Source organism: Rattus rattus, chromosome 1, assembly GCF_011064425.1.
Source record: "Rattus rattus isolate New Zealand chromosome 1, Rrattus_CSIRO_v1, whole genome shotgun sequence".
NCBI lineage: Eukaryota > Metazoa > Chordata > Mammalia > Rodentia > Muridae > Rattus > Rattus rattus.
The window spans coordinates 28,659,780-28,685,035 of NC_046154.1; the positions used below are offsets into that span (position 1 = coordinate 28,659,780).

Here is a 25,256-nt window from a genome sequence, read left to right on the forward strand (position 1 = left end):
GAAACTTTTCACTAAATAAACTTTAGTGATACTTAGGGGGGAAAACATGTTTAAAAGGCACAGGTTATAGACCACGTAGCAGGTGCAAATTTAGGGGCTGGGTCCCCAGCACTGAATAAAACCCCATGTGGTATCACAAGCCTATGGCACACCCTATGCCAGCCTTAGCTACCTACTGAGCTTGAAGTCAAGACTGCGCTATGTGAGAGCCTGTATGGTTTTGTTTATTTAATTTTTTTAAAACTCAACCAATCAAAAATTGCCCTTTTGAGATGACCACAGGACCTTTAGGAGCTGAAGTATCCTAAAGAGGGGCTTGGACTCCACCTCATGCGGGTCAGGGGAGAGATGTATTCATTCATTTTAGATCTCAAGGGACTGGAGATTGAACTAGACCTTTGGGTTACAGAGCTTCATATTTAAAGAGAATAACAATTTTTAAAACCATAGCAAACTATAAGGCCCAATGTATTGCACACACGTGATTTTCTTGGGAGATTGAGTCAGGGAGATCAAAGGTAGAGGCCAGCCGAGGCTACAAAGGTTCTCCTGCAAAAACCCCACCACCATTATTACTATAGACTAACAAAGGCAAAGTGGGAATGTCCACTTAAACAGGCTCCCTTCTTGGGGACCTTCCTGTCATGGCTTCTGCTTCGGGGGGCAGTTCAAGGCATTTAGTTTCAGGAAATGGAATTTGATGTCCCAGCATTACACGTTATGGGGAAACCTTGGGCATGTCCTTTAATTCCTCATTACTGAACTAGGTAACTAAGAAACTTGGGGGGCCAGGCATGGGGGTGCCTTTAACCTGAGCACTCAGGAAGCAGAGGAAGGTGATCTCCTTCGTTCAGGGCCAGCCTCAGCTACAAAGTTCTAGGCCAGGTCAGAAAAGAAAAATAACTGGGGGGTGGGGTGGGGGTGGTTTTGGCAAGATGGCTTAGTGGTTAAGGGCAATTGCTCTTCTTACAAAGGACTCAGGTGTGAGTTCCAGTAACCACACAGTGGTTCCAGGGAATTCAATAGGCATACGTTGGTGCGTGCAAATACATCCAGGCAAAACATTCATGCCCATGAAGTAAAAGAAAAAAACATAAATAACATATTTTTCAAATAACTTTCTTCTCAGTCAGTAATTCTGCTAGTCTTAGGAGAAACCAAAGGTCCAAACAGATGGGGTCACCCCCTGACCCCTACGTGGGGGGCAGGGGGGTAAAGAACAACAGGAAGTCAAATCTAATTCTTGCTTGGGAGAGTTACATGGAGTTACTGTGGTCAGTCTCTTATTTTTTTCCACATCGCCTGCTCGACTTTCCCTTTCTTGCTTCTGCCCCAAGCTGCTCTGAGCAGCCAATGTCTCGCAGAGAAACGAAGATGTCATTGGTGAACCCAAGACCGGGGAGACTGACAACCGGAGATTTCTGCAGGGAAAGGGTAGTAACCGCCAGAAAGAGGGTGACAACCTCTTAGAGGAAGGTGGGCAGGGAAGTGGAGGCGGGTGGAGGGCTGGTCCAAGAGAGGAGGTGGCCCAAGGGATAGGAGAGATCTGATACTGGCTGGGTCAGAGAAGCCGGTGGGCCCGATGATCCGACGGATACACATACACGGCCAGCCCGGAGTGGAAAGAACAGTTTATGCTGTGCTTTATTAAAATGTGCATCATTCTTTTATTTTAAAATGTGCATCATTGTCTCGTGCTCGGCGCGTGCGACCTCAGCGTGGTGGCCCGCGGCTGGCCTCGTCCGTCCCGGCTCCTGCAGAGCTGCCGTGCGCAGGCGCACTCAGGTAGCACGGGCCCGGGGGCTCCCGCCCATGGCCAGGTAGACGTCGATGGGCACGTGCAGCAGCGTCAGACAGTGGCAGCCCGGGCAGCGTCGGAGCGGCCTGGCGAAAGCGGCAGGCGACAGGGGGCGCATAGTGTTGGGGCGAGCCCGGGGATGCGCCTGGGTTCTTTGGGGCAGGGCCCTGGGGATGACGATGGGGCCTCACCTGACAGGGTTTTGATCCGTAGCTACAGGCTCCGGGCTATCCTGGGACTCGGGGGCGGAGGCAAGGCCAGGGGAGTCTCCGGCCTCAATGGGGAATCTTCGACCCTGTGGGGTCTCCTGGGCACTCATGTCCAGGCCCCGGGGCACTCTGTATAGGAGTGGGGGTCAGGCAGCTCTGGGCCCCTAGATGCTCCCTGCCCGTGCCCGCCTCCTGTGCGGTGGCTTACCTGCCGGAGGCCGAGGCCGGTCCCAGGCTGGAAGCAACTGCCCGAGCCCTGGCCGCGGGAGGACGCTCCGGTCCAGGCGGAGCCTGGCAGGTGTCTGCTGCGCGCCCGGGCCCCAGCGTCGAAGGGGAGGACTGCATTGTGACCCGGGTCTCTGCGTGCTGACCTCACACAGCCTGTTCCTCGCTGGAATTCTAGGCAGTCCCGGAGCGTTCAGGCATTTAGTGAAGGCCCGGGCCTGAAGCCAGAGGGCTCTGGTGACGGCACCTTGGTGACCGGTTTGCACTCTTCCCCAACAGCTGGATGGGGACTTCGGAGGCGAGGGTGACCTGCCTGGAAGCGGAGCCCACATGGAGAAGCCCCGCATCCCTGCCCTACACAGCCGCCCAGGCCCGTTCCCCAGCAGTGCTACCACTCCGTGCCTTACTCAAGAATGACTTAACCCATGCTGGGTTTGCTGGTGGTGGTGAGGGAAAGTAGGGACACTGCCCATGTTGTCTGAGGGTCACACAGCATTTACATCACAATTGGACAGGAGTTTAAAAATGTCTGGTCCTCTCCCTCCCCACCACCTGTGGCTGTGTCCAGACGGAGAATGTTCTAGCCCTGGAGGCAGCTGTGAATGAAGTCCTTGGGGGGAAAAGAAGCAGGCCAAGGGCGATGGTGGAGTAGAGCTGCCTCGTGGAGGCAGCATGAGCTGAGAGGGTGACAAGAAGGAGGCGCTACACAGCATGGAGGACTTTCTACTCTCCAATGGGTACCAGCTGGGCAAGACCATTGGGGAAGGGACCTACTCAAAAGTCAAAGAAGCATTTTCCAAAAAACATCAAAGAAAAGTGGCAATTAAAATTATAGACAAGATGGGAGGGCCAGAAGGTGAGCTGGGGCCCTTTGGAGGAAGGGTGGGCTAGCTAACACGGGTAGGCCCTTTCCTCAGAACATCTCTTCTTCCCTGAGTCAGAATGACAGAAAGCAAATCAGATTTCTGCCCTAAATAGAAGGATGTGGGGAATCCAGGATCCTCGCACCTTTCCAGATCCACAATGAAAGCACAAGGTAAAGAAAGGGTCCTCGGTTTTTCCTGTCCCAAGAGGTGTTGGCCAGAAGACAGCGAGCACTGGTGCCAACGCAGATGGAAGATTGAAAGGGTACTGGGACTCAATAGCTCTGACCTTCCCAAATACCTCCTCTGTGGTCTCACAGGCTGCTGGGAGGAGGTTCCGAGGATGAGCTAATCATGAAGTAATAAAAGGCAATATTTGCTGCTAGAGACACCCGAGACTGTTCAGGGAGTCGAGGAGGAACACCTAGATGTGGCGGGTGTCTAGAAGCTGGAAAGCAGGAGTCCAGAGTGAGGGGCTAGGCCATTTTGACCTTGATTTTTGTCTCCCCACTTTTTCTCCTCAGAGTTTATCCAGAGATTCCTGCCTCGGGAGCTCCAGATTGTCCGTACCCTGGACCACAAAAACATCATCCGGGTGTATGAGATGCTGGAATCAGCGGATGGAAAAATCTACCTGGTGATGGAACTGGCTGAGGGAGGGGATGTCTTTGACTGTGTGCTGAACGGAGGGCCGCTGCCCGAGAGCCGGGCCAAGGCCCTCTTCCGCCAGATGGTGGAGGCTATTCGCTACTGCCATGGCTGTGGTGTGGCCCACCGGGACCTTAAGTGTGAGAACGCCTTGTTGCAGGGCTTCAATCTGAAGCTGACCGACTTTGGCTTTGCCAAGGTGCTACCCAAGTCACGCAGGGAGCTGAGCCAGACCTTCTGTGGCAGCACAGCCTATGCCGCCCCTGAAGTGCTACAGGGCATACCCCATGATAGCAAGAAAGGCGATGTCTGGAGCATGGGTGTGGTCCTGTATGTAATGCTCTGCGCAAGCCTACCTTTTGATGATACAGATATCCCCAAGATGCTGTGGCAGCAGCAGAAGGGGGTGTCCTTCCCCACCCATCTGGGCATCTCAACCGAATGCCAGGACCTGCTCAAGCGGCTCCTGGAACCAGATATGATACTCCGGCCTTCAATCGAAGAAGTTAGTTGGCACCCATGGCTAGCAAGCACTTGATACAAGCAATGGCAAGTCCTCCCCAATAAAGTAGGGGGAGAAAGCAAACGGAAACCCGCTTCTAACATGGTGATCTATACTTTACCCTTTAAGCTCACTTATCCCACAGCTCACGTCTACCTCCTTCCTGCGGCCCCACAGGCCTCTTACCTTCCCTGTAAAGACCTTGCTGGAACTAAGGGCCTTCTTTAGATTTTTCCTTTATTAATGGCTCTCAAATGATTTTCATATAGGTGATTAGTTAGCGCTCATTAAGTTAGACCCTAACATCATCAGTGGGCAGGGAGAAGTGAGGAGAGAAACATGATCCCGGGGAACCACCCAGGGGCTACGACTTGCCTTCCAAATAAAAGCAAACATGTTTGGGATGCAGACATGGCCTCCTGACTCCTTGGCTTGGTGAGAAGCTGCTTGGGCCCATCCCTTTCTCAAACCAGAGGCCAAGTTGAGTCAGGAAGGAGACAAGGAGCATCCTTAGGACCCAGGCAGGAAGTCACACGTGCACTTGTGAGAACCTCTGCCAAGGGGGACAAACATCCCCAGACACTTCTGGCTTTTGTTCAATCACTTTAATGCTGTTATGGCAAATCTGTAAAAGGTTCAGGACAAACTTCTTTTATTTTTGTTCCTTTTTAATTACAAAACTAACAGCTGTTAGAATTTTTTCTTTACTTTTTTTTTCTTTTCCCAGCTACAAAATACTCTGGGGAGATGCATTATAATTTAAAATATATAATATTGCACAAACAACCAAAAGGTTAATTAAAATAATTACAAAGAGAAAAACCCATCCCATCAAAAAAAATTTAGCATTGTCCACCCTATCCCCTTCACTGAAGGTTTGAAGTGCCCACCATTCATAGCGTCCTGACCAAGCTCCTTTAAATGAGTCACTGGTGGGTGTGCCAGCATACAGCATCACCAGAGCAGCATCTGTGCACCAGGTTTTCATGCGGCCCTCACAGTCTCCAGATGGTAAGAGCCCCAGGCTGACTGTCTTCAGGAAGGAGGGCCTCTGCAGGAGATAGTCTCAGGATGCTCACCCCAGCATATCCCCTCAAGAACAGAGGGCCGAGGAGGGGCTGGCCTGTGAGTACTCCTCTCTGTTCACTACATATAGTTCATAGCGGGCTTGTCCTAAGCTATGGGAGTCAAGGTAGGTAGGTAGCTGCTTGGAGCCATTATCCTACCAGGCAACACACCGAAGGGCCTGAAAGTGGCTCCTCCCTTCCTGGGGAGGGAGGGAAATACAAGAGCAGACTCTTGCAGTGGCACAGATGGGCTAAGGACTTGGGTGCATGTGACATAAAAGCCCCAGGAAGGTGTAGGGATATCCCGGTGTGGACTGGAGAAGAGTTAAGGTTTGGTCTTAGGATTCTGAGCCCATAGGACTTCCCAGGAATGGGAAACGGTTGGGATGGCGATCCCAGAGGCAGGTGTCCCAGAGATGACTGCCCCTTCCTCACTGGGACAGGAATGAAGACGTCGTCCACTGTTCCTGGGTAGCCAAGGGCAGGTGGCATGGCCTTCCTTGCTGGCTAGCTTTATGGGGTAGTGTGTGTTGTCTTCAAAGAGACCAGTGCTTCAGCTCTTGTCTCTGCAGGAGACAGCTGCCCCCTGGAGGTTTCCCAGTAGGGATCCCCACAATAGCAGGGAAATGCAGGCTCTCCGGTGATGGGGGCGGGTCCTCCCCTTAGGTCATCCTAAGGTTGGCACAAATCAGACTTCTGGATCTGTATTTAAAAAGGCTCTTCCAAGGTGTGAGCAGAGGGCCAGCAGGGAGCCACCAGAATATGTACGAAGTTCTGGATGGCAGAGGCCATTTGTGGGGACATTCTCAGTGTCTTCCAAGGCTGACTGAGGAGCGAGCGAGGGAGGAGGGATGTGCCGTGGGTGGGGGAGCTGCTTGCTCCGGCTCCCCTCATTCCCAGTCCTCCCACTCTACATCTTCAAGCTGCAAAGGTGAGGAGATAGTGAGAACAGACACTGAGTCACGCCCAGAGCCCACCTTCCCCACTGAGCCAGGCGACCACTGGACCAGGCTGTCCCCACAATCCCTGGCTTTTGGGAATGTAACACAGATGCACGCTGCCTGAGAGAAGCTTGCTGCTTTGATTTCTTCAGATCCAAAGGAAACACCTCCACTAACCACACTCATCTCTGGAGCAAAGCCGAGAACTCTCAGAGAGGGGTGCAGGGCTGCAAGTGCTGATGTCTGCTTTTGGTTGTTCTGTTTGTTTGGTTTTGAGATAGGGTTTCTCTGTGTAGCCCTGGCTGTCTTGGAATTTGCTGTGTAGATCAGGCTAGTCTTGAACTAACAGAGACCCTGTCTACCTCTGCTCCTGGAGTGGTGGGATTGAAGGGCTAAGTCATCACCAGCCAGCTAAAACGCTTCCCTCTTTTGTTAACTTTAAAGTTTTAGGGAGTCTGGACTTTTGCTCCTGTCACAGACCAAATGGACACTCCTCCCTTCCTGCTGGAGTATGTTCTCTTTGTACAGGTCTTCTTGGGCTCTGCACTCTAACCTCCTGCTCAAGTTTTCTCTTCCACATCACTGCTGGCCTGTTCTCAGCTGACTGCTGCTACAGAAGGCAGTGGGGCTCTGTTGTCCTGGCGGTCAGCTCTTGTTGTATGTTTGCATATTCCTCAGAGTTGGGGATCAAACTCAGGAGCTCCTAAATGCTTTGATGAGTGCTCTACCACAGAACCATATTCCCAGCCAAGCTCACTCAGATTTAAAGAGAGCTAAGACATAAGCTAGTAAGTCCTTCATAGGACATCGCGGAGGCCTCTGTAACAGTGAGTACATTAATCCTCCCAGCCCCCAGCTTTTTAAAATGAAAAACCAGATCCCATCGCTGAGCCATGCCTACAATCCCTGCACTCAGGAGGCTGACGCAGGAGGACTGATGCAAATTCATGGCCAACCTGGGCTACAGTAAGTCAGTGATAACCCTTCCCACCCAGGAGGGAAAGAAAGAAAGGAGAGATGGGGGGAGGAAGAGGGGAAGAGAAAGAGAGGGCCACAGACACAGACAGGCTCACAGGCAGACAGTCTCTCTAAACTGACTACCTCTTTTGGTTTTGTTTTGAGACAAATCTCTTGTGTAGTCCTAGTTGTCCTAGAATTCACTACATAGACCAAGGCTGGCCTTGAACTAAAACTCAGAGCTCTGTCTGCCCCCCGTCTCCCGAGTGGCAGGATTACAGGTGTGCCATGTCGTTTCTGGCAGAAACTGGGTCAACTCTTGATCTGGGGAGGTAGTGAAGAATAAAGGCCCATCCAAACTTAAACTACTGCCCTAATGTCTACTGAATGACATCATGACAGGCACCCCACTTACAGTGCTCACATGGTTTCCCTCACTACAGCTTCTAAGACAGATGTTAAATGACCCAGCCCAAGGCCTTCTGCCTCTGAGGCCAGGAACTCGCTAAGGTCTCCTAGGTCACACGGCCAGGCCAGGGCTCAGCATCTCTACTTCTCCCTGTATCAAACCCAGGCCCATCTGCTCGAGGCAGTGGCCTCCCTGCCCTTCTCATAGGTGCCACCGTGGTGGTTCTTGCTCCTTGGGTGACTGATACAGAGCTAAGGCTAAGGTCAGGACTCACTCACCACACACCTGGGACAGAGGAGCAGCAGAGCCCAGTGGCAGCTGTTACGGGTTTGATTGTACAACCTCACTCTCTCCCGAGAGCATTAGCTCAGACAGACGTAGGGATTTGCCCTGAAGGCTGGCAAGGTTTGCTGGCAAAGCACTTCTACCCTAGTGTCCATGCTTGTCCTGCTAACTAGGCCTACTCACCTCCCCAGAGGCATCCACCTTGGAAAGTGCCATCTGCACTTCTTCTTCAGTCATGTCCAAGTCAAAGTCCTTCTCCCAGTCCTCGCTGATGTCCGTGCTTGAGCCTGGAATCATGAGCCACACGTAATGAGCACCATGTGACAAGGAGGGAGTGTCTGAAGAAGGCTGGCTAGGCGCACTGTGCCTGTGCTATTGTTAAAGGGGATGACAATGTACAACGTCTTCCATAACCACTTTTGATTGGGCTCAATGACCTTACTCCACACCCAAGTCTAGTAAGATCCCCAGCAACACAACATACTTGTATACACCCAGGGCTAGCGACATAGCCCAGTGTTTGCCTACATGAACAAAGTCGTGGGCTCTGTTCCCAGGACTGCATAAAACCAGCTGTGGTGGCATATTCTGTGTTCCCCAGCACTTGGGAGGCAGAAACAGAAGAATCAGGAGTCCCAAGCTCAGCCTTGAGTTGATTTTTCTAGACCAACCTGTCTTTTTTTTTTTTGGAGCAGGGTCTCACTATATAGCCCTGGTTGTCACCAGGATGTCCTTGAATTTAAAGAGATCAACTTGATTCTGCTTCCCAAGTGCAGGGATGAGACACTGTCTTTATTTTTTTTTTAAATAGGGCTGATGAGAGAGAAAGCTCTAGAGAGGCTGTTCTGACGTCTATATCCATGCCTGGGTGTGCTTGCTTGCTCGCATTCTCTCTGTGTCTGTGTCTGTGTCTCTGTCTCTCTCCTATAAGGGTGAAAAAGAATTGACTTGCCTCTCCCCAAGAAACTTTAGCCCTAAACCAAGCTGGCCTCAAGCTCATAAGCATCTGCTTCACAGCCTTCGAGGGATGAGATTACAGGCTCTGGAGCACCACCTAGCTGACACGCCTACTTTATCCTAGTAACAATTCTCTGAAACAGGATCTGAAGTGTCCCAGCTTCAACCTCACTGTGTAGTTTCTCATTCCTCTCCTTTCTAAGTGAGGCATTCCAGTGTGAGACAGGTGCTAGGTTACCCAGTGCTGAGGATCAAACCCAAGGCTTCCTGCAAGCCAGGCGCGCTCTACCTTCCTTTACATCACCTCCTTTCCCCTTCCCTTTTCACACTGCATTTACTTTGTAACATAGAACAGGCTAACTATGCTTACTGTCCAATAGCAGAGGGAGTTTAAAGACCTCCAAGAATAATGCGTGTTTTTCTCACATAGTCCCTGTTGCCTAGAACATCAAGTTGATACCTAATATTATTAGACCTCTTGTTTAAGTCAGCAGTTGGCTAACTATTGCCTGTGGATCAAATCCAATCCACTGTTTCTATGGAATACAGGGGCCAGCAGGATGGCTTAGTGGGTAAAGACGCTTGTTGTCAAGTCTTACAACCTGAGTTCGATCCTCAAAACACATATGATGGAAAGAGAGAACCAACTCACAATCACAAGGTGTTTCTACTTGTGCGTGCACAGGTACACACACACACACACACACACACACACACGGCTGGAGAGATGGCTCAGTGGTTAAAAGCACTTGCTAGTCTCGACTCTGATCCTATTCTAAGCACCCACATGGCAATCAACGTTCCACAACTCTAGTACCAGGGAATCCAGCACCCTCTTCTGACCTCCAAGGGCCCAGACATGCATGTCAGACACTGACATACATGCAGGCAAAACACTCATGAAATCTTTAAAAATTAAAAACTACCTAGATATGGTAGCGCATTCCGTTTTTTTGGTGTTGTAAGACAGTGAGACCCTGTCTCAAAAATAAAAGCCTTTAAGGTCACCAGGCAGTGGTGGCTCACGCCTTCTTTCTCCAGCACTCAGGAGGCAGAGGCAGGCAGATCTCTGAGTTTGAGGCCAGCCTGGTCTACAGAGAGAGTTAGAAAACAGTCAGGGGGGCTGGAGAGATGGAGAGATGGTTAAGAGCACTGACTGACTGCTCTTTCAGAGGTTCTGAGTTCAATTCCCAGCAACCACATGGTGGCTCACAACCATCTGTAATGGGATTCGATGCCCTCTTCTGGTGAGTCTGAAGACAGCTACGGTGTACTCATATATAAATAAATAAATCTTTAAAAAAAAACAAAAACAAAAACAAAAAACCCAAAAACAAGACAGCCAGGACTACACAGAGAAACCCTGCCTGGAAAACCCAAAAAATAATTAAAAAATAAAAAATTAAGGGTTGGGGATTTAGCTCAGCGGTAGAGCGCTTGCCTAGCAAGCGCAAGGCCCTGGGTTCGGTCCCCAGCTCCGAAAAAAAGAAAAAAAAAATTAAAGCCTTTAAAAGCATTCTTGAACACATCTGTGTCTCTGTTTACATGTTGCCTGTGGACACTTCCGCGTGCTGACAGCAGACTCTATAGTCCAAAGAACTCTGTTTATGTCCTGGTCCCGCTCATACAAAGTTCCCTCCTCTTGCCTTTGTGCAGTTCTCACACATGGTTTCTTCCAGGTACTACTGAAAACATGGTAAAGTCATCAGTAAGAAAGGAAGTCTGCTGCTGTTCTGTACATTCTGCTCAAAGGGACTTGCACACCCCTCTCTCACCACCACAGCAGCGTAATTAAGGTTTCTGGATCCTGGCAGGCCCAGGGTGACTGTGTAGTACTGGGCAAATTATTCTGAACTGTTAATTATTCAAATTATGCTGAAAAACAAAACAAAACAAAACAGGCTGGAGACGAAGCTCAGCTGGTACTGCACTGACCCAGCACGCACAAAGCGCTAGGTTTGGTTCCCAGCACTGAAAAAATCCAGTGTGGTGGCCCACCCTTGCCGCACTTAGGAGTCAGAAGTTCAAAAGGTCGTCCTCTACCACTTAGTGAATTCAAAACCAGACTATGAAACAGGAGATCCAGTCTCAAAAAACAAACACCAAAAATGCAGTTCAGGGCAAACCGCCCTCTATGCAAGGACCACTGGAGAGGCTGCACTGTGATGCAGCAGACCAGGGGTAGCCCAGGATTCTGTATTAGACATCATGGTTAACTCTACAAAGAAATGAGCTGCTGTCTGAGAAACACGTGCCACGTGCCAATCACACGTGGAAATGCAATGAGGTTTTTTTTTTTTTTTTTTTTTTTCCTTTGGTTCTTTTTTTCAGAGCTGGGGACCGAACCCAGGGCCTTGCACTTCCTAGGCAAGCGCTGTACCACTGAGCTAAATCCCCAACCCCGCAATGAGGTTTAACAAATGGAGACATAGGGCCCTATTGTCCTTTCAAGGGCCTTGTCTCAGAGTTAAGTAATTTACATGTTCCACTGCAAGTCAGAGCAGACTTATAACCAAGACTCAAGTTTTGGTGCTGTAGGGAAAGTCTCCTGGAGCTGTGCCTTCAGGACATGCTTCTGTTTATGTTAGTGTGGCTGGCTTCCTGTGGCCAAAAGCCAGACTCTTGGCTAAGCTAGGCTGTGGTCATGACAGCTTCCCCGATCTCTGGGCGATCTCTGGGCCTTGAAGCTCTCTTCAGGCTTATAGGCTTATATGCTAGGGCAGACCCTTCTAGAAGCAGAAATGTGTGGACTAGCACTTGAGAGCATTGCATATCTCCCCTCTGAGCTGGGTATCAACAGTCCCAGTTTACTGGACAGAAGGAAGACTTCAATGGCATAGACCTGAGCCACCTGTCCTGCCACAGAGGGCAAGCTACAAGATCTGGTTAAGAACGCTAAGACCTCCTGATGGAGCCTTTTGTTTTGTTTTCTGGGTGATTACTAACCTGAGGGTCTATCGCCCAGTTAATTTTTTTGTGCCACTGTTTTTCTACTTCCTCAGATAAATGGAGATTAAAAACAGGTTCCACAGGTAATAGTGAAGAAGGCCTTTAACCCAGGGCCATAGGCCACACACTCATCTTAACTTCCTTCCGTGCTCTGCTGAGGGGCTAAAGAGGCAAGCACAACCTGGGGCAGTCCTGCTGCACACAGATCCAGTCTGGTAGCCTGAGATGTGGTGTAAGTGTCAAAGGGAAAAGGAATCACTACCCAAGTTACTGCCTTTCCTTCCATTAAAAAAATACAGCCCCCAGACCCAGGCCTTGGGTTTTGGAGATGTAGGTCCACTGTACAGCATGGCCTGGTATATGACATCACTTTTAAGGTTTTCTTCCAGCAGGGGAGAGGGATGAGTAAGAACAAAGCATACCATATATACGTGTGGTGACATATCCTTGTAATCCCAGCACTTGAGAGGCAGAGGCAGGAGGATCAAGATTTGAAGCAAGTCTTGGGAAGGGGGAGAGATGGTCCAACAATTAAGGATGTGCACTGCTCCTGCAGAGGGCCTCAGTTCCTTTCCAGCACCCACACTAGTAGACTTATACTCCAGGGTATTCGAGGCACTATTTTGGCCCTTGCAGACACCAGGAATGCATGTGGTACACAGACATACATGCAGACAAGCATTGATACACATAAAATATAAATCTAACAAATAATTAAAAAAGCCTAAGGCCTGGTAGTGGTGTCACATGCCTTTAATCCCAGCACTTGGGAGATAGACAGGCAGGTAAATCTCTGAGTCTGAGGCCAGCCTGGTCTACAGAGTGAGTTCCAGGGCAGTTGAGGACACGCAGAGAAACTGTCTCAAAAAAAAACAAAAACCAAAAACCAACCAAACAAAAAAATTAAAGGCCAGCCTGGGCTATATGAGACTCTCTTGTTGCTTTGCTTTTTTTATTTTTGAGACAGGTTTTCCTCTGTGTAGCCCTGGCTGTCCTGGAACTCATTCTGTAGACCAGGTTGGCCTTGGAACTCAGATCTGCCTGCCTCTGCCTCCCTCCTGAGTGCTGGGATTAAAGGCGTGCTTGACCCCCACCTGGCTTGAGACCCTTTCTTACAACAATAGGAGGCTATATCTCAGTCAGGTCATTGCTTGCCCTCAGTGTACAGGGCTGTTTGCTGGACCCCAGCACTGTGCAAACTGCTCCTGGTGTCACACAACTGGAATCCCAACATTTGGGTAGCAGGTAGAAAGCAGAAGGATCAGAAGTTCAAGGTTATCCTCAGCTTTTTGGCAAGTTCTGGGTTTACTTTCTAGTACCCCAGAGAAAGCTTCCCCTCCCTGCCCTGTCCCCACTGTTCCTGTCTTGAGTTACGCTGGCTCCCCTCACTTGTCTGTCTCCAGGCTGAGTGTGGAAGGTAGTACGGCAGGGTGGTCAGAGCCCTAGCCATAGGTCACTTCTGTAATCTCCAATTCCTACCTGATCGCCTGCCTTGCAGCGCAACTCCACATGGAACCATAATTCTTTGTGTGTGTATACACATGTGTACATGTGTGCAGACCAGAGGATAACCTTGGGTATCAGGAATCTAAATTTTATTTTTTCAAGAGTTATTTTATGGGATTGGGGATTTAGCTCAGCGGTAAAGCGCTTGCCCAGCAAGCACAAGGCCCTGGGTTCGATCCCCAGCTCCAAAAAAAAAAAAAAAAAAAAAGAATTATTTTATTACTTTTGTTTGGAGACAGGCTTTCACTGTGTAGCTGTCCTGGACCTTGTTCTATAGACCAGGATGGCTTGCTTGGAACTCAAGAGTCACCTGCCTCTGCCTCTGCCTCCTAAGTGCTGGCATTAAAGGCATGTGCCACTATGGCTGGCCTTAAACATTATTATTATGTGTACTTGTGTGTGGGTTTGTGCTTGAGTTCAGTCAGAGAGATCAGAGGACATCAGATCCCAGGAGCTGGAGTTCCAGGCGGCCTTAATCCTCCTTTTTTTTTTTTTTTTTTTTTGGTTCTTTTTTTTGGAGCTGGGGACCGATCCCAGGGCCTTGCGCTTCCTAGCCAAGCGCTCTACCACAGAGCTAAATCCCCAACCCAGCCTTAATCCTCCTTAGAAGTGGGTGCTGGGAACTGAACCTGAGTCCTCGGCAAGAACAGTACATGCTCTTAACTGCTGAGCCAGCTCCTCATCCCCACCAACCAAATTATACTTCAGATGTACGAATCCTGTATGTGCACGTATGTATGTGTACCACATGCAGGCCTAAGGCCCATATAGGTCAGAAAAGGAAGTCAGATCTCTAGAACTGGGTTCTGAATGGTTGTGAGCCACCACGTGGGTGCCAGGAATCAATCCCACCCATTATTCCATCCCTGTGCTCGATAAGATCTCACAAACTACTGTTCTGATCCCCCGCCCCCTGACAAGGTGTCGTGTAGCCAAGAATGACACCAAACTCCTTATTCTCCCGCCTCTGCCTCCCTGCCCCGGGATTACAGAAGCGCACTAGCAGGCTTGGCTTCTGCTCCTTTCAGATACCTGGATGTTTTTCTTCTTATTTTACCTGGCTAAACTTGAAATATGATTAATCCCAACTTTCAACTAATCTGTACCTGTCATGAAACAAGGAACTGTGGCTGGACAGAAAGAAGGACAGGCATGGGTTGCCAGGCCTGGTGCATACAGCTGTAATCCTACCACTTAGGAGACAGAGACAAGAGGATCATGGCCAGAGCTGGGAGGGGGCTCAGTGGTTGAGGATTTACTACGCTACAGAGGACAGGAGGTTAGAGCCCAGCACCCACGCCAGGTGGCCCACAAACACCTTTAACTTCAGCTGCAAGGGCTCTGACTCCATCTTCTGGCTTCCACAGGCACCTAAATACACACAAGCTTACATGCCAAGATGTAAACTAAAGACTAAAATAAATCTTAAAAAAAAAAGAGGGAGGATTTGAGGCCAGTCTGGGGAACATGGAAAGATCCTGTCTCAAAAACAGACAGACCACAGTGCAAGGTGGGGAAGCACAACAGAGATGGTTTAAGTCACTTGAAATCCATGGCCACGACCCACGCCTGTCAGGCCTACTGAGCACTCCCCCACCTTCCTACACACTATGTCCCAGGCGCCAACCTGATCTCCCTGTTCATTTCCAGGGGGCCTTTCTTTTCAATTTGATTATTTTTATGTCTATGTCTATGTCTATGTGTCAGCATACACGAGTGCAGTGACACAAAGGCCAGAAGAGAGAGTATCAGATCCCCGGAAACTGGAGTTAGTTACAGGTGTTTTGAGAGGCCTGGGTGGGTGCTGGAATCTGAACTCAGGACCTCTGGAAGAACAGGTGCTCTTAACTGCTGAGCTACCTTTCTACCTTTGTAGGTTACGCCCGTCCCCAACCCTCCCCAACAGGGTTTCTCTGTGTGACAGAGAACAGCCCCCCTGGGACTCACAGAGATTCCCCTGCCTCTGCCTCGTGCACCATCACTGACGCCTGTGTTTTTTTTTTTTTGTTTGTTTTTTTTTTCTTCGGAGCTGGGGACTGAACCCAGGGCCTTGCGCTTGCTAGGCAAGCGCTCTACCACTGAGCTAAATCCCCAACCCCTCCTGTGTTGTTTTTTACCAGTAGAAAAATAGGGAACTGCACAGATCGTAGAGGGCTTTGTGAGTCTCTAATGAAGGCATATCCAGTGCTTAACACAGGTCTAGATATAGAAAATAAGAGACTATCGCCTACGTTACCACAGTGTTGGTTACATTTTGTTTTCCTTGGTTAACTGGATGCAGCTAGGGTCAGGGTCATCTGGGAAGAGGGAACCACAATGAAGACAATGTCTCTCAGCCTGGCCATTCTGTGGGGTGTTTTCTTGGTTGATGATTGATGTGGGAAGGTCCAGCCCACTGTGGGTGGTGCTACCTCTGGGCAGGTGGTCCGGAGTTCTATAAGACCTGTGCAAGCCACAGACACCAAGCCAATAAGCAGCCTCCTTCCACGGCCTGCCTCTGCATCAGCTCCTGCCTCCAGGTTCCTGTCTCAAGCTCCTGCCCTGCAGCTGCAATCACTTCCCTCAGTGATGGGCTTTACCTTGAAGGAGAGGATAGAACAGAGGCTCCCCACAGGTCGCTTTTGATCATGGTGTTTATCACAGCAATAGAGGACACTCATTTCCCCAAAGCAGGGCTCTACCAAAGTTGCTCTCCAGAGTGAGGGCTACCATGAAACAATCTCCACTTGCAGAAGAGAAAGTAGGGTGTTGGAGAAGAGCAGTGACTTTCCTAAAGTCACAAGGCTCATGAGTGAGCTGAGCCTCTGGACCCTGTCACTTTCGGCACTCTGTCCAATCCTCCGAGTCCAGCTCCAGATGCTAAGTTCTCAATTGCTATTTAAGAACCCACTCAAGAGGGGCTGGGATTTAGCTCAGTGGTAGAGCTTACCTAGGAAGCGCAAGGCCCTGGGTTGGTCCCCAGCTCTGAAAAAAAAAGAACCAAAAAAAAAAAAAAAAAAAGAACCCACTCAGAGGCTGGAGAGATGACTCAGTGGTTAAGAGCACTGACTGCTCTTCCAGAGGTCCTGAGTTCAAATCCCAGCAACCACATGGTGGTTCACAACCATCTGTAATGGGATCTGATGCCCTCTTCTGGTGTGTCTGAAGACAGCGACAGTGTACTCACGTACACAAATAAACAAATCTTAAAAAAATACAAAACAAGGGGTTGGAGAGATGGCTCAGTGGTTAAGAGCACTGACTGCTCTTCCAGAGGTCCTGAGTTCAATTCCCAGCAGTGACATGGTGGCTCACAACCATCTGTAATGGGATCCAATGCTCTGTGTCTCAAGACAGGTACAGTGTATAAATAAATCTTTAAAAAACAAAAACAAAAAACCAACAACAAAAACAAAACAAACAAATCCCCAAACAACCCACTTGGATGGGTATGGGCAGACACTTAATCCTAGCACTTAGGAGGAAGAGGCAGATGGATCTCTGTGAATTCCAGACCAGCCTGGTACACAATCAAGTTCCAGCTAGTCAGGAGTGCATGATGAGACCCAGTCTCAAAAAACATCAAACAAACAAGAACCAATTATCCTGCTTTACTGAGAAATGCGATGGGAGATTTAGTCATAACCACTGAAACACGCCCCTCCAGCTGAACTATGACCCCCAACACCTGCGCCAACTCTCCACCTGTCTGTCTCCTTGGTGAACCACTGCTGATGCTCAGAGGCCTCCTTTCTCTGAATGCCTCCAGTGTCAGAGCTGTCCCATAGTGCTAATGTTTCATCACAAAGCCTGTCCCTGCGGCCCCACCCCCTTCCATGTCTCATAAAGGGCAGGAGGAGCTCAATGGATGACCTCACTGAACAAAGCAGAAGCAAAACAGAAGCACTGTGTTACAGACTGGAGACTTGGAGGTTTCCGTCAAGGAGCAAGGGCGCACACGTCAGTGCTGACGGAGGCTGAGGCGAGCCCATTTACTGTTCCTGCAGCAAACCATCATGCTGCAGGCCAGGCCTCCCCTGCAGGGCAAGCTTTATGGCAGCATGTCTGTCAAGGAGTGGCAATCTGCAGTGGGGTCTTGGGAGACACAGGTGACAGATCTACCCATGCCTGGGTAGAAAAGGAGCTGAAAAGGTTCTTCTTTCACATAACCATGGTCTGCAGCCTGCAACTCCACTGCTCAGACATAGCTAAAGCCCAGCTGTGGAACAGCTCACCTGAGACATGGGCCTCCGAGGTCCACGGTGTCTCCATGGTTCACAACAAAAGGCTGAGAGAAGGTGACTTCCCCAGGGCTCCACAGGTAGAAGACCTCTAACCCCAACACCACAGGAACCCCCAATAACGGCAAAGCAGAATTGTTTAAAAGGCTATGACTGGGCCAAATGTGAGATAAGGTAAGGTAAGGTCACAACTCGAGGCCAGCATGACCTGGGTCTGAAGCTAGGCTTTCTACTTCTCAGTCATAGCAACTTTAAACAGTTACTTAGCACTTCTAGGCATCATTGTTTCATCTGTAAACTGAAGAGACTATGGACATGAGGCATGGGAAATAGGCAAACACTCAAACCGTGTGATGGTTAGCACAGGCCTGGCATACACTTCATTTTGCTGATTCTTAAGAACCCCACTGCACTGGGCATGGTGATTCATTCCTGAAGTTCTACTACTTGGGAAGCAAAGGATCCAAGAGTAAAAAGGCCGAGTCTAGGCTACAGTTTAAGGCCAGCCTGAGATACATAGTGAGGTCCTGTCTCAAAAAGTCAAGACCAGGGGCTGGAGACATGGCTGAGAAGTTAATAACCCTGGCTGCTCTTACAGGACCTGGGCTTGATTCACAGCATCTACACTGTATCTTCAGTCCCAGGAGATCTAACACTCTCTCCTGGACTCTGTGGGCACCGCATGCACATGGTACATAGATCTAAAAACAAACACCCCCCAAAACCCCACAACAACAAAGACAAGGCCAAGGCAAACAAAAAGACCCCAAGGACTCCCAAGTGCATCATCCGTCACTCACCGACGAGGTAGTGTTAGCTAATAAATATGGCATATGGATGCAGCTACTCTCCCATGATCACAAAGGGAGCTTATCTGCTCCCAGGATCTGCTTGGAGGACACAGATAATCCACACACACAATGGCAGCTCTTGCTTGCCCTGCTCAACACATCCACTTGCACTCAGACCTACCTTTCTTGCCATTGTTGGAGGGTGTGGACTTCCCACTGTCTGAGTTCAGCTCAAACACTCTTAAGTCTGTGGGCACCTCTTCTCTCAGGGTCTCTACTCTGGCTGGAGGCCTGGGTTCTAGGCCACTGGCTCGGCCTGCAGGGGTTAGAGGCTTGGAGGTAACGGGGGGTGGGGGTCCAGTTTCACCCACATCCTCAGCCAGACTCTGTTCTTCCAAAGACGCCTCGAGCAGCTTTTGGGACAGGTCTTTAGGTAGCTCTGGTGGCTGAGGTGCAGCTGCTGGGTTTGCGATCTGTGTGGCGAGGGAGATGCTCTCACTGCTCTCTGATGGGGTAGCCTCTGCAGGGGCCTCCACTGGAATCTCTTCACAAGGGCTCTGGGGGGCTGGCTCATTTTCAGGGGCTGTAGAAGTTTTAGTCTCTTGTGGAAGCTTTGCCTCTTTTGGAGATGGTACAATGCATTCAAGCTCCTCTGTGGAAAGATAGGTTGGGAAAGAGGGAGTGTAACCTCAGCTAGTTCAAATGCACACCCTGCCATGTTTACCATGAGAAAGGCTAGCCTGTATCCCTCACGGCTACTCCAGCACAGGAAGACCCCTGCTAGTCGGTCACGCACAAGCTGGACTGTGACTCACAGCCTGAGACATGTGAAAGCCAAGGCTTAGAAGAGGGTCTGCTCGGGGTTGGGCCAGACTCTAGTCTCACTCTGTGCAGCCGGCACTTAACCTGCTACCTCAGTGAGAAAGACAATGGCTTTGGCTAAGGGCTAACCACACATTAAGTTCTTAATGGAGGCTGAAGGTACAGTGTAAGTATTTAAAACATCCCGAGCTACAGTCTTGTCTTCTCTTTTCTTTTTAATGTTATTTTGAGATAGTCTCTTTATGTCACCTTGGCTGACCTAGAACTCCCTATGTAGACCAGGCTGGCCTTGAACTCATAGAGATCTGCCTCTTGAGTGCCGGGCCCTTGAACAGCAACCCTGCAGTCTTATGTAGAAGGGTGCTGGGGGAAGGACTCTACATTCTCAGCACACTCCTAAGTAACTGCAACAGCAGGCTCAGTGGGACAGGGCAAGCTACCCCAGCTGGCACCCGTGGGTTCTGTACCCACACTCTGGGTCCTACAAGCCCTGTGTTACGGGCTGCGTGTCATTTCTGACTGTTCGCTCGTACACTGTCTCACTCTGGCTTTTCCCAGGGATGCCATGTCACCAAAGGCCTAGAGTACCACAGACACATTTATCACCGTCTCACTTCATTGCCTACTACCTTCTTCCTCCTCCCAGCCAGGCTCTTCAGAGATGCTCTGGTCTGCCCGCTGCTTCAGGGCATCCCTCCGGGCCTGCTCCTGAGGATGGGAGAGTAATGACCAGGTTAGAGTACCCTCCTCTGAGGCCCTAGGCCTGACCCTAGAATCCTCGGCACCTCCAGAAAGTACTAGTCTTCAACTCTTTCTTGTCTTGACAAAAATCCAGCCTGCTTCCCCCAGGGCTAGGGGGTAGGGTGGTCTCCTTCCCAGGTTAGCCCAGCATACCTGTTCAAGTTGGTGGACTTTATAGAAATACCGATGCCAGAATTCCGAATGGGAAACAGCTGCTGGAACCTAGAGGGACAGGAAAATAGAGGTGAAAATTTGGGAATGATGAGTGGGTGGAGTCCTTATCAGTCTGTTCCTAGTCACTCTTGCAGAGTCTAGACACAGGACGTGGCTTTACAGCAATTGTCAAAGCCCTTCCACTCGACTTTAATTCAAACCAGACCCACCTTCCGGGCCAAGCTTGGCCAAGGAAGGAAAACAGAACTCCCATATGAGTTTGCTGGTCTCTCCATTTCTCATCATTCTCTGCCTGCCAGAAGCTGGCAAATTAGCCTCTTCCTGGCATCTTCTTGGCTCAGCACAGCCCATCTGGCTGTAGGGTCTCCCATTACACATATCCTTCCCACTTCCCAACACCTCAGGCTCACAGCCAGCTGAGGGCTGCCGGCGGGACCCTCACCATCTTGGTGTAGAGGGCTCGAATGGAGGGGCTGCCTACAAGGAGCTCTGAGATCTCCCCTTTCTTCTCCTCCAAGCAGAATCGGGAAAGCCAGGCATCAAACAATTCTGGGGGCCCTGCAGAGGGACAGACACTGACATTCAGTTCTCTGCATCTAGGGAAAGAACACTTGGACTTAAGTCTGGTCTTGAACAGTAAAGAAAGAGTAAGGGATCTTTCCAAAGCCATTTTGTCTAAGGGGAAAGGGTGAGGCAAGGTGAAGGGGTGGGTGGGTAATTCTAAGATCATGGTCCTGTCTCTCTGTCCTCCCCTACATCATGTGACCAGGAGGCTCTGCCCTCCTCTCCCTCTTTCTTTCCTCCTCCTCTGAATATTCTAGGTCTTGCCTAGGCTCCTCCATCTCCTTTCCTTACTTTGTTTTTTCTCATGAGTCTCCTCGAAATCATTTTAGCCCCCTCTTCTGACAATTCCTATTTCTTTGCTACCCAGAATCCACCCTGGGCTCCAGATCCAGCTGCTGTCATAACAAAAGCTCACCCACGTTCCCACTCCATCACTGCTGGAAACTCTGAGGACAGTCCAGCCCCTTACTTACCTACACTGATTGTACTTCTTAAGCTCCCCTGTTACACGTGTCCTCTCCATCCAGGCTCTGGCCTTACCACTGACATGGGGTCACCTTTGCCTTTTGTCTCATCCTTTACAATGTAGCCTCAAACTCTTCAACAGTTCCCTACAATTCTACAATGTGAGCTTTTAAAAGCTAAGGTCCACAGGGGAAATGTGTGTCAGTGTGTTTTGCCTTGCTATATGGCCCTGGCTAGCCTGGAATTTGCTATGTAGACCATGATAGCCTCCTATATAGATCATGCTAGCCTCAAACTCAGAGATCTGATTGGTTCTGCCACCCCAGTCTGAGATTGATAAAGGCACGCACTACCATGCCTGGAGGAGTAACAATCTTATAGGAAGGCTCATCATTTGTTCCTTGGTTGTTTTTGAGACAGGGCTTCTCTGTGTAGCCTTGGCTATCCTGGAACTTACTGTGTAGACCAGGCTGGGCTCGAACTCACAGACCTTTGCTGACCTTGTCTCCTGAGTGCTGAGTATTGTGTCATCACTGGACTCACCATTTTGGTCAGTTTTTTTTCCTGGTATCAGAGATTAAACCTACGACCTTGTGTATGCTAGGCAAATATATCCCAAGTCCTTTTTATCTTTACTACAGCACAAGGTTTTGCTAAATTGCCCAAGTTGGCTCTGAACTCATTATAAAGCTCAGCCTACTCCCAAATTTCCAAGTCTCCTGCCTCAGCCTCCAAGTAGCTGGTATTATAGGATTATGCTATTGTACCTGCCTGGTGACAGATTTTTAAAGGCCTCTATGACTAAAGAAAAGTCTAGAACCATCACCATGAGTCTTTCATGACCCAAGAGAGTGCTTATTCTGACACATAAAGCCCTCCCCAGCAGCTTCCTGGCTGCCTTCACAGCTTCATGAACTCTGACTTAGTGTCACCAAACCAGGGCTCCCTGTTCTTTCTGAATTTTCAAACATACTCCTATGCTTGCCTGAATAACGATGCGCTCCTCAGTATTATTTCTAGGCCCCACAGGCTAGGTTAGGTGCACTCCTCCGGAGGCCCACTACCTATCATTCTGTAGAAGGAGTCAACCCACTCCTTATTACCTCTGACTGACTCCTTGCCTTTCATTTCTTCCTCTTTGAAGCCTGGTTCTGAACGAATGGACAGTCTAAAGGCTTATTCATTTCTGGTTTCTAGTTTCCAGAATGGGGCACAGTGGACAGGAACCAGAGGGGTTGGGAAAGCAGCAGGGGTGGCAGACAAGCTCAACAGAGAAGACGAGGGACCTGAAGAGCAAAGCCTCTTCAAGAAACAGTTAGGGTGAAGATACTCGAGGTTCAGGGAGGAAAAGGAGCCGACCCTCCACCTACAGAGTAGAAGATCCATATCGTCCTACTCTGTTCCCAGTATGCAGGGCTACTTGGTCTGCGAAACCTACAACGTGATATGATCTACACCCTCCCCATGTGTCTGCCCCAGAGGCTCACTCCCACTGTTACCCCCTCACCATCGGGCTCGTTGCAGTATGTTGCCGGGTCTGACTGCAGACTGTAGAGCCGAGCCTGTAAGCAAAAGACAAGAGCAAATAGAATTCTGGGTAGGTGGACGCAGAAAAAGTCTCTTACCCAATATTCCAATCCTGAGAACTAAGAAAATACAGTAAGCAGGTTATAAAATCATATGTACAACTCCTTCTGAAATATGTGCAATTTAAGAAAAGTCAAATGCAATTATGTTAATAAAGTCCAAACTTAAGGGCAAATTGTGAGATAATGTAATTGTCCCCAAATTAAAATCCAACAAGGCTGAGTAGTGGCACACACCTTTACTAAACCCAGCACTCGAGAAGCAGAGGCAGGCAGATCTCTGTAAGTGGAAGGCCAGCCTGATCTACATTCCGAGTTCCAGGCCAACCAACACTATACAGTAGATTCTGTCTCAGTAAAATTAAAATTTAAAAGCCCACCAGCAAATCTGGGCAGCAGCAGGCAGGCCTTTAATCCCAGCAGCACTGGGGAGGCAGAGGCAGGTGAATCTCTGTGAGTTTGAGGCCAGCCTGGTCTAGAAACGAGTTCCAGAACAGCCAGGACCAAACAGAGAGACCCTGTCCTAAAAAACCAAAGACCAAGCCAAACCAAACCAAATCAAACCGAACCAACAAACAACTAAAACAAAGAAAGAAAGAGAGAGAGAGAGAGAGAGAGAGAGAGAGAAAGAAAGAGAGAAAGGAAGGAAGAAAGAAAAACTCTTTGCTCTTCTCTCTTCCCCTCTTCCCTTTTAACCCTGTCCCTTCTCTCCCCACCGCCCCCAACCCCCTTCCCTCCACATGCCCATGGCTGGTGTTTACTTCTTCCCCCTTCTACTCTTCTTCTCTCATTAAGCCTCTCCTCGTGGGATAAAAAAGAAGGAAGGAAGGAAGGCAGGAAGGAAGGAAGGAAGGCAGGCAGGCAGGCAGGCAGGCAGAACACATCAGTGCTTATGTGATCAAAGGTTGGTAGGTAAAGCTTTCAATCTCCAGCAAAGGCTGCCGGTGAATACCTTGGTGCCATCATATGGCTCAGCTGTGCCAGAGGGTGTACCCATCAGGGTGATGACATCGCAGTCGATGGTTTTGTCTGGAGAGGGGGCAAAGGTATCTGAGATCACCCCTAAGAAGTCGGATAATCCCTTCTTCACTTTTTCTGTTGCTCCTGAGGAGCCTTCAGTCTGCAGAGAAAACCAAAGAAAGGAAGACAGTATACTAGGAGCAGGATGCAACCTGGGGTCTAGGTGAAGCATCAGGGGAGGAGTACAGAATCAGAGACATGCAAAAATCCTTCTCTCCATCTCAGACTGGAGGAGGTAACCAGAGCTCTCTAGTTCCAGTTGGGGATGCAGAACATGCCCAAGGTAGGCCTGAAAAGAGCTTCATCTGGTTGTTAAAACAAAATATCAAACCAAGTTGATCAAAAAGGGCTAGGAGGGCTAGGGAGATGGCCCAATTAGAAATGCTCACTGTGCAGTCTGACAACCCGAGTCAGTCCTATAGACTCATGTAACACGCCAGGTTTGATGACAGAGCCAGGGAGGCAAAGACAAGTAGATCCCTGGTGCTCCCTGGCCAGAGGGCAGAGAAGAGCCCGACAAGCTTCAGGCCCAGTGAGAGTCACTGTTTCAAGAAACATGGTGGGTGGCTACAGAATGCCTGAGGTCGTCCTTGCTTCTAGAGGCCTGTGCACACAAGCATATGAACCCACACACACTTCCAAGCCTACATGAACATGTGTGCCTGTGCGCGCGCACGCACACACACACATACACACACACACACACACACACACACACACACACACACACACACACACACACACACACACAATAAGACCATGTCATTCTAGCAGGAAAGAGGGCCTAGGATGAGTGGTGGTTTTGAATCCCAGGTCTAATACATGGATGCTACCTGACATAAACAAGTTTTTGTCACTGCTAAGGATGTAGAATATCCTGTGCAGACATATGGACAGGCAGCCATGTTTGCCAGGGGACAGCGGAAGGCAAATGAATCCTCTGGAGGCAGAGGCAGTTGTCATCACAGGTCAGTATGCCATCTGCTTGGCAGGGGTGATGAACTGAAAGGCAGGACAGAGTCCAAAACTCTCATACAAAACTATATTAAGGGGTTGGGGATTTAGCTCAGTGGTAGAGCGCTTGCCTAGGAAGCGCAAGGCCCTGGGTTCGGTCCCCAGCTCCGAAAAAAAAAGAAAAGAAAAAAAAAAACTATATTAATGCTGCTTTGTTGAGACAAGATTCTGCTATGTAGCTCAGGCTGACCTAAAACTTGTTATGTAACCAAGGCTGGCTTCCACCTCCCAAGTGTTGGGATTATCGGTATGTACTGACATTATCTCTTGTTTTTTAAGAGTTAGTATGTGTGTGTGAGGGTGTGTGTGCACATATGAAGAGGCCAGAGGAGGGCACTGAAGCCCCTGGAATTGGACTTACAGGTGGTTGTGAACGGGGGACTGAACCTAAGTTTTCTGAAAGAGCAGTTTTTCTAGCCCCTAGCAGGATTTATTCTTTTTTTTTTTTTTTTTAAAGATTTATTCATTTATTATATATAAGTACACTGTAGCTGTCTTCAGATACACCAGAAGAGGGCACAGGACCTCTTTACAGATGGTTGT

General features: G+C 49.4%; 3 protein-coding genes across 3 annotated transcripts in view; 1 reads left to right on the top strand and 2 right to left on the bottom strand.

The window, feature by feature from the left end:
* Window positions 1-1,619: 1,619 nt before the first annotated feature.
* Fam229a (family with sequence similarity 229 member A) lies at window positions 1,620-3,592 on the bottom strand. Its single transcript, XM_032897129.1, has 3 exons — window positions 2,216-3,592; window positions 1,990-2,136; window positions 1,620-1,884 (listed from the first exon to the last, which is right to left on the bottom strand). The coding sequence occupies exons 1-3, from the start codon at window positions 2,350-2,352 to the stop codon at window positions 1,782-1,784; spliced, it is 387 nt and encodes a 128-aa protein (XP_032753020.1). The 5' UTR covers window positions 2,353-3,592; the 3' UTR covers window positions 1,620-1,781.
* On the top strand, window positions 2,922-4,340 carry Tssk3 (testis specific serine kinase 3). Its single transcript, XM_032897140.1, has 2 exons — window positions 2,922-3,088; window positions 3,620-4,340. The coding sequence occupies exons 1-2, from the start codon at window positions 2,944-2,946 to the stop codon at window positions 4,279-4,281; spliced, it is 807 nt and encodes a 268-aa protein (XP_032753031.1). The 5' UTR covers window positions 2,922-2,943; the 3' UTR covers window positions 4,282-4,340.
* A 495-nt stretch (window positions 4,341-4,835) lies between these two features.
* Bsdc1 (BSD domain containing 1) overlaps window positions 4,836-25,256 on the bottom strand; it is a 29,254-nt gene continuing 8,833 nt past the window's right edge. The window contains exons 4-11 of the mRNA XM_032897118.1: window positions 23,632-23,799; window positions 22,601-22,655; window positions 20,507-20,622; window positions 20,044-20,112; window positions 19,779-19,857; window positions 18,509-18,979; window positions 8,088-8,191; window positions 4,836-6,235 (exon numbers count right to left, since the gene is read on the bottom strand). Coding sequence (XP_032753009.1) covers window positions 6,203-6,235; window positions 8,088-8,191; window positions 18,509-18,979; window positions 19,779-19,857; window positions 20,044-20,112; window positions 20,507-20,622; window positions 22,601-22,655; window positions 23,632-23,799 — 1,095 coding nt within the window. The 3' untranslated portion in view covers window positions 4,836-6,202. The remainder of the gene's footprint in view (window positions 6,236-8,087; window positions 8,192-18,508; window positions 18,980-19,778; window positions 19,858-20,043; window positions 20,113-20,506; window positions 20,623-22,600; window positions 22,656-23,631; window positions 23,800-25,256) is intronic.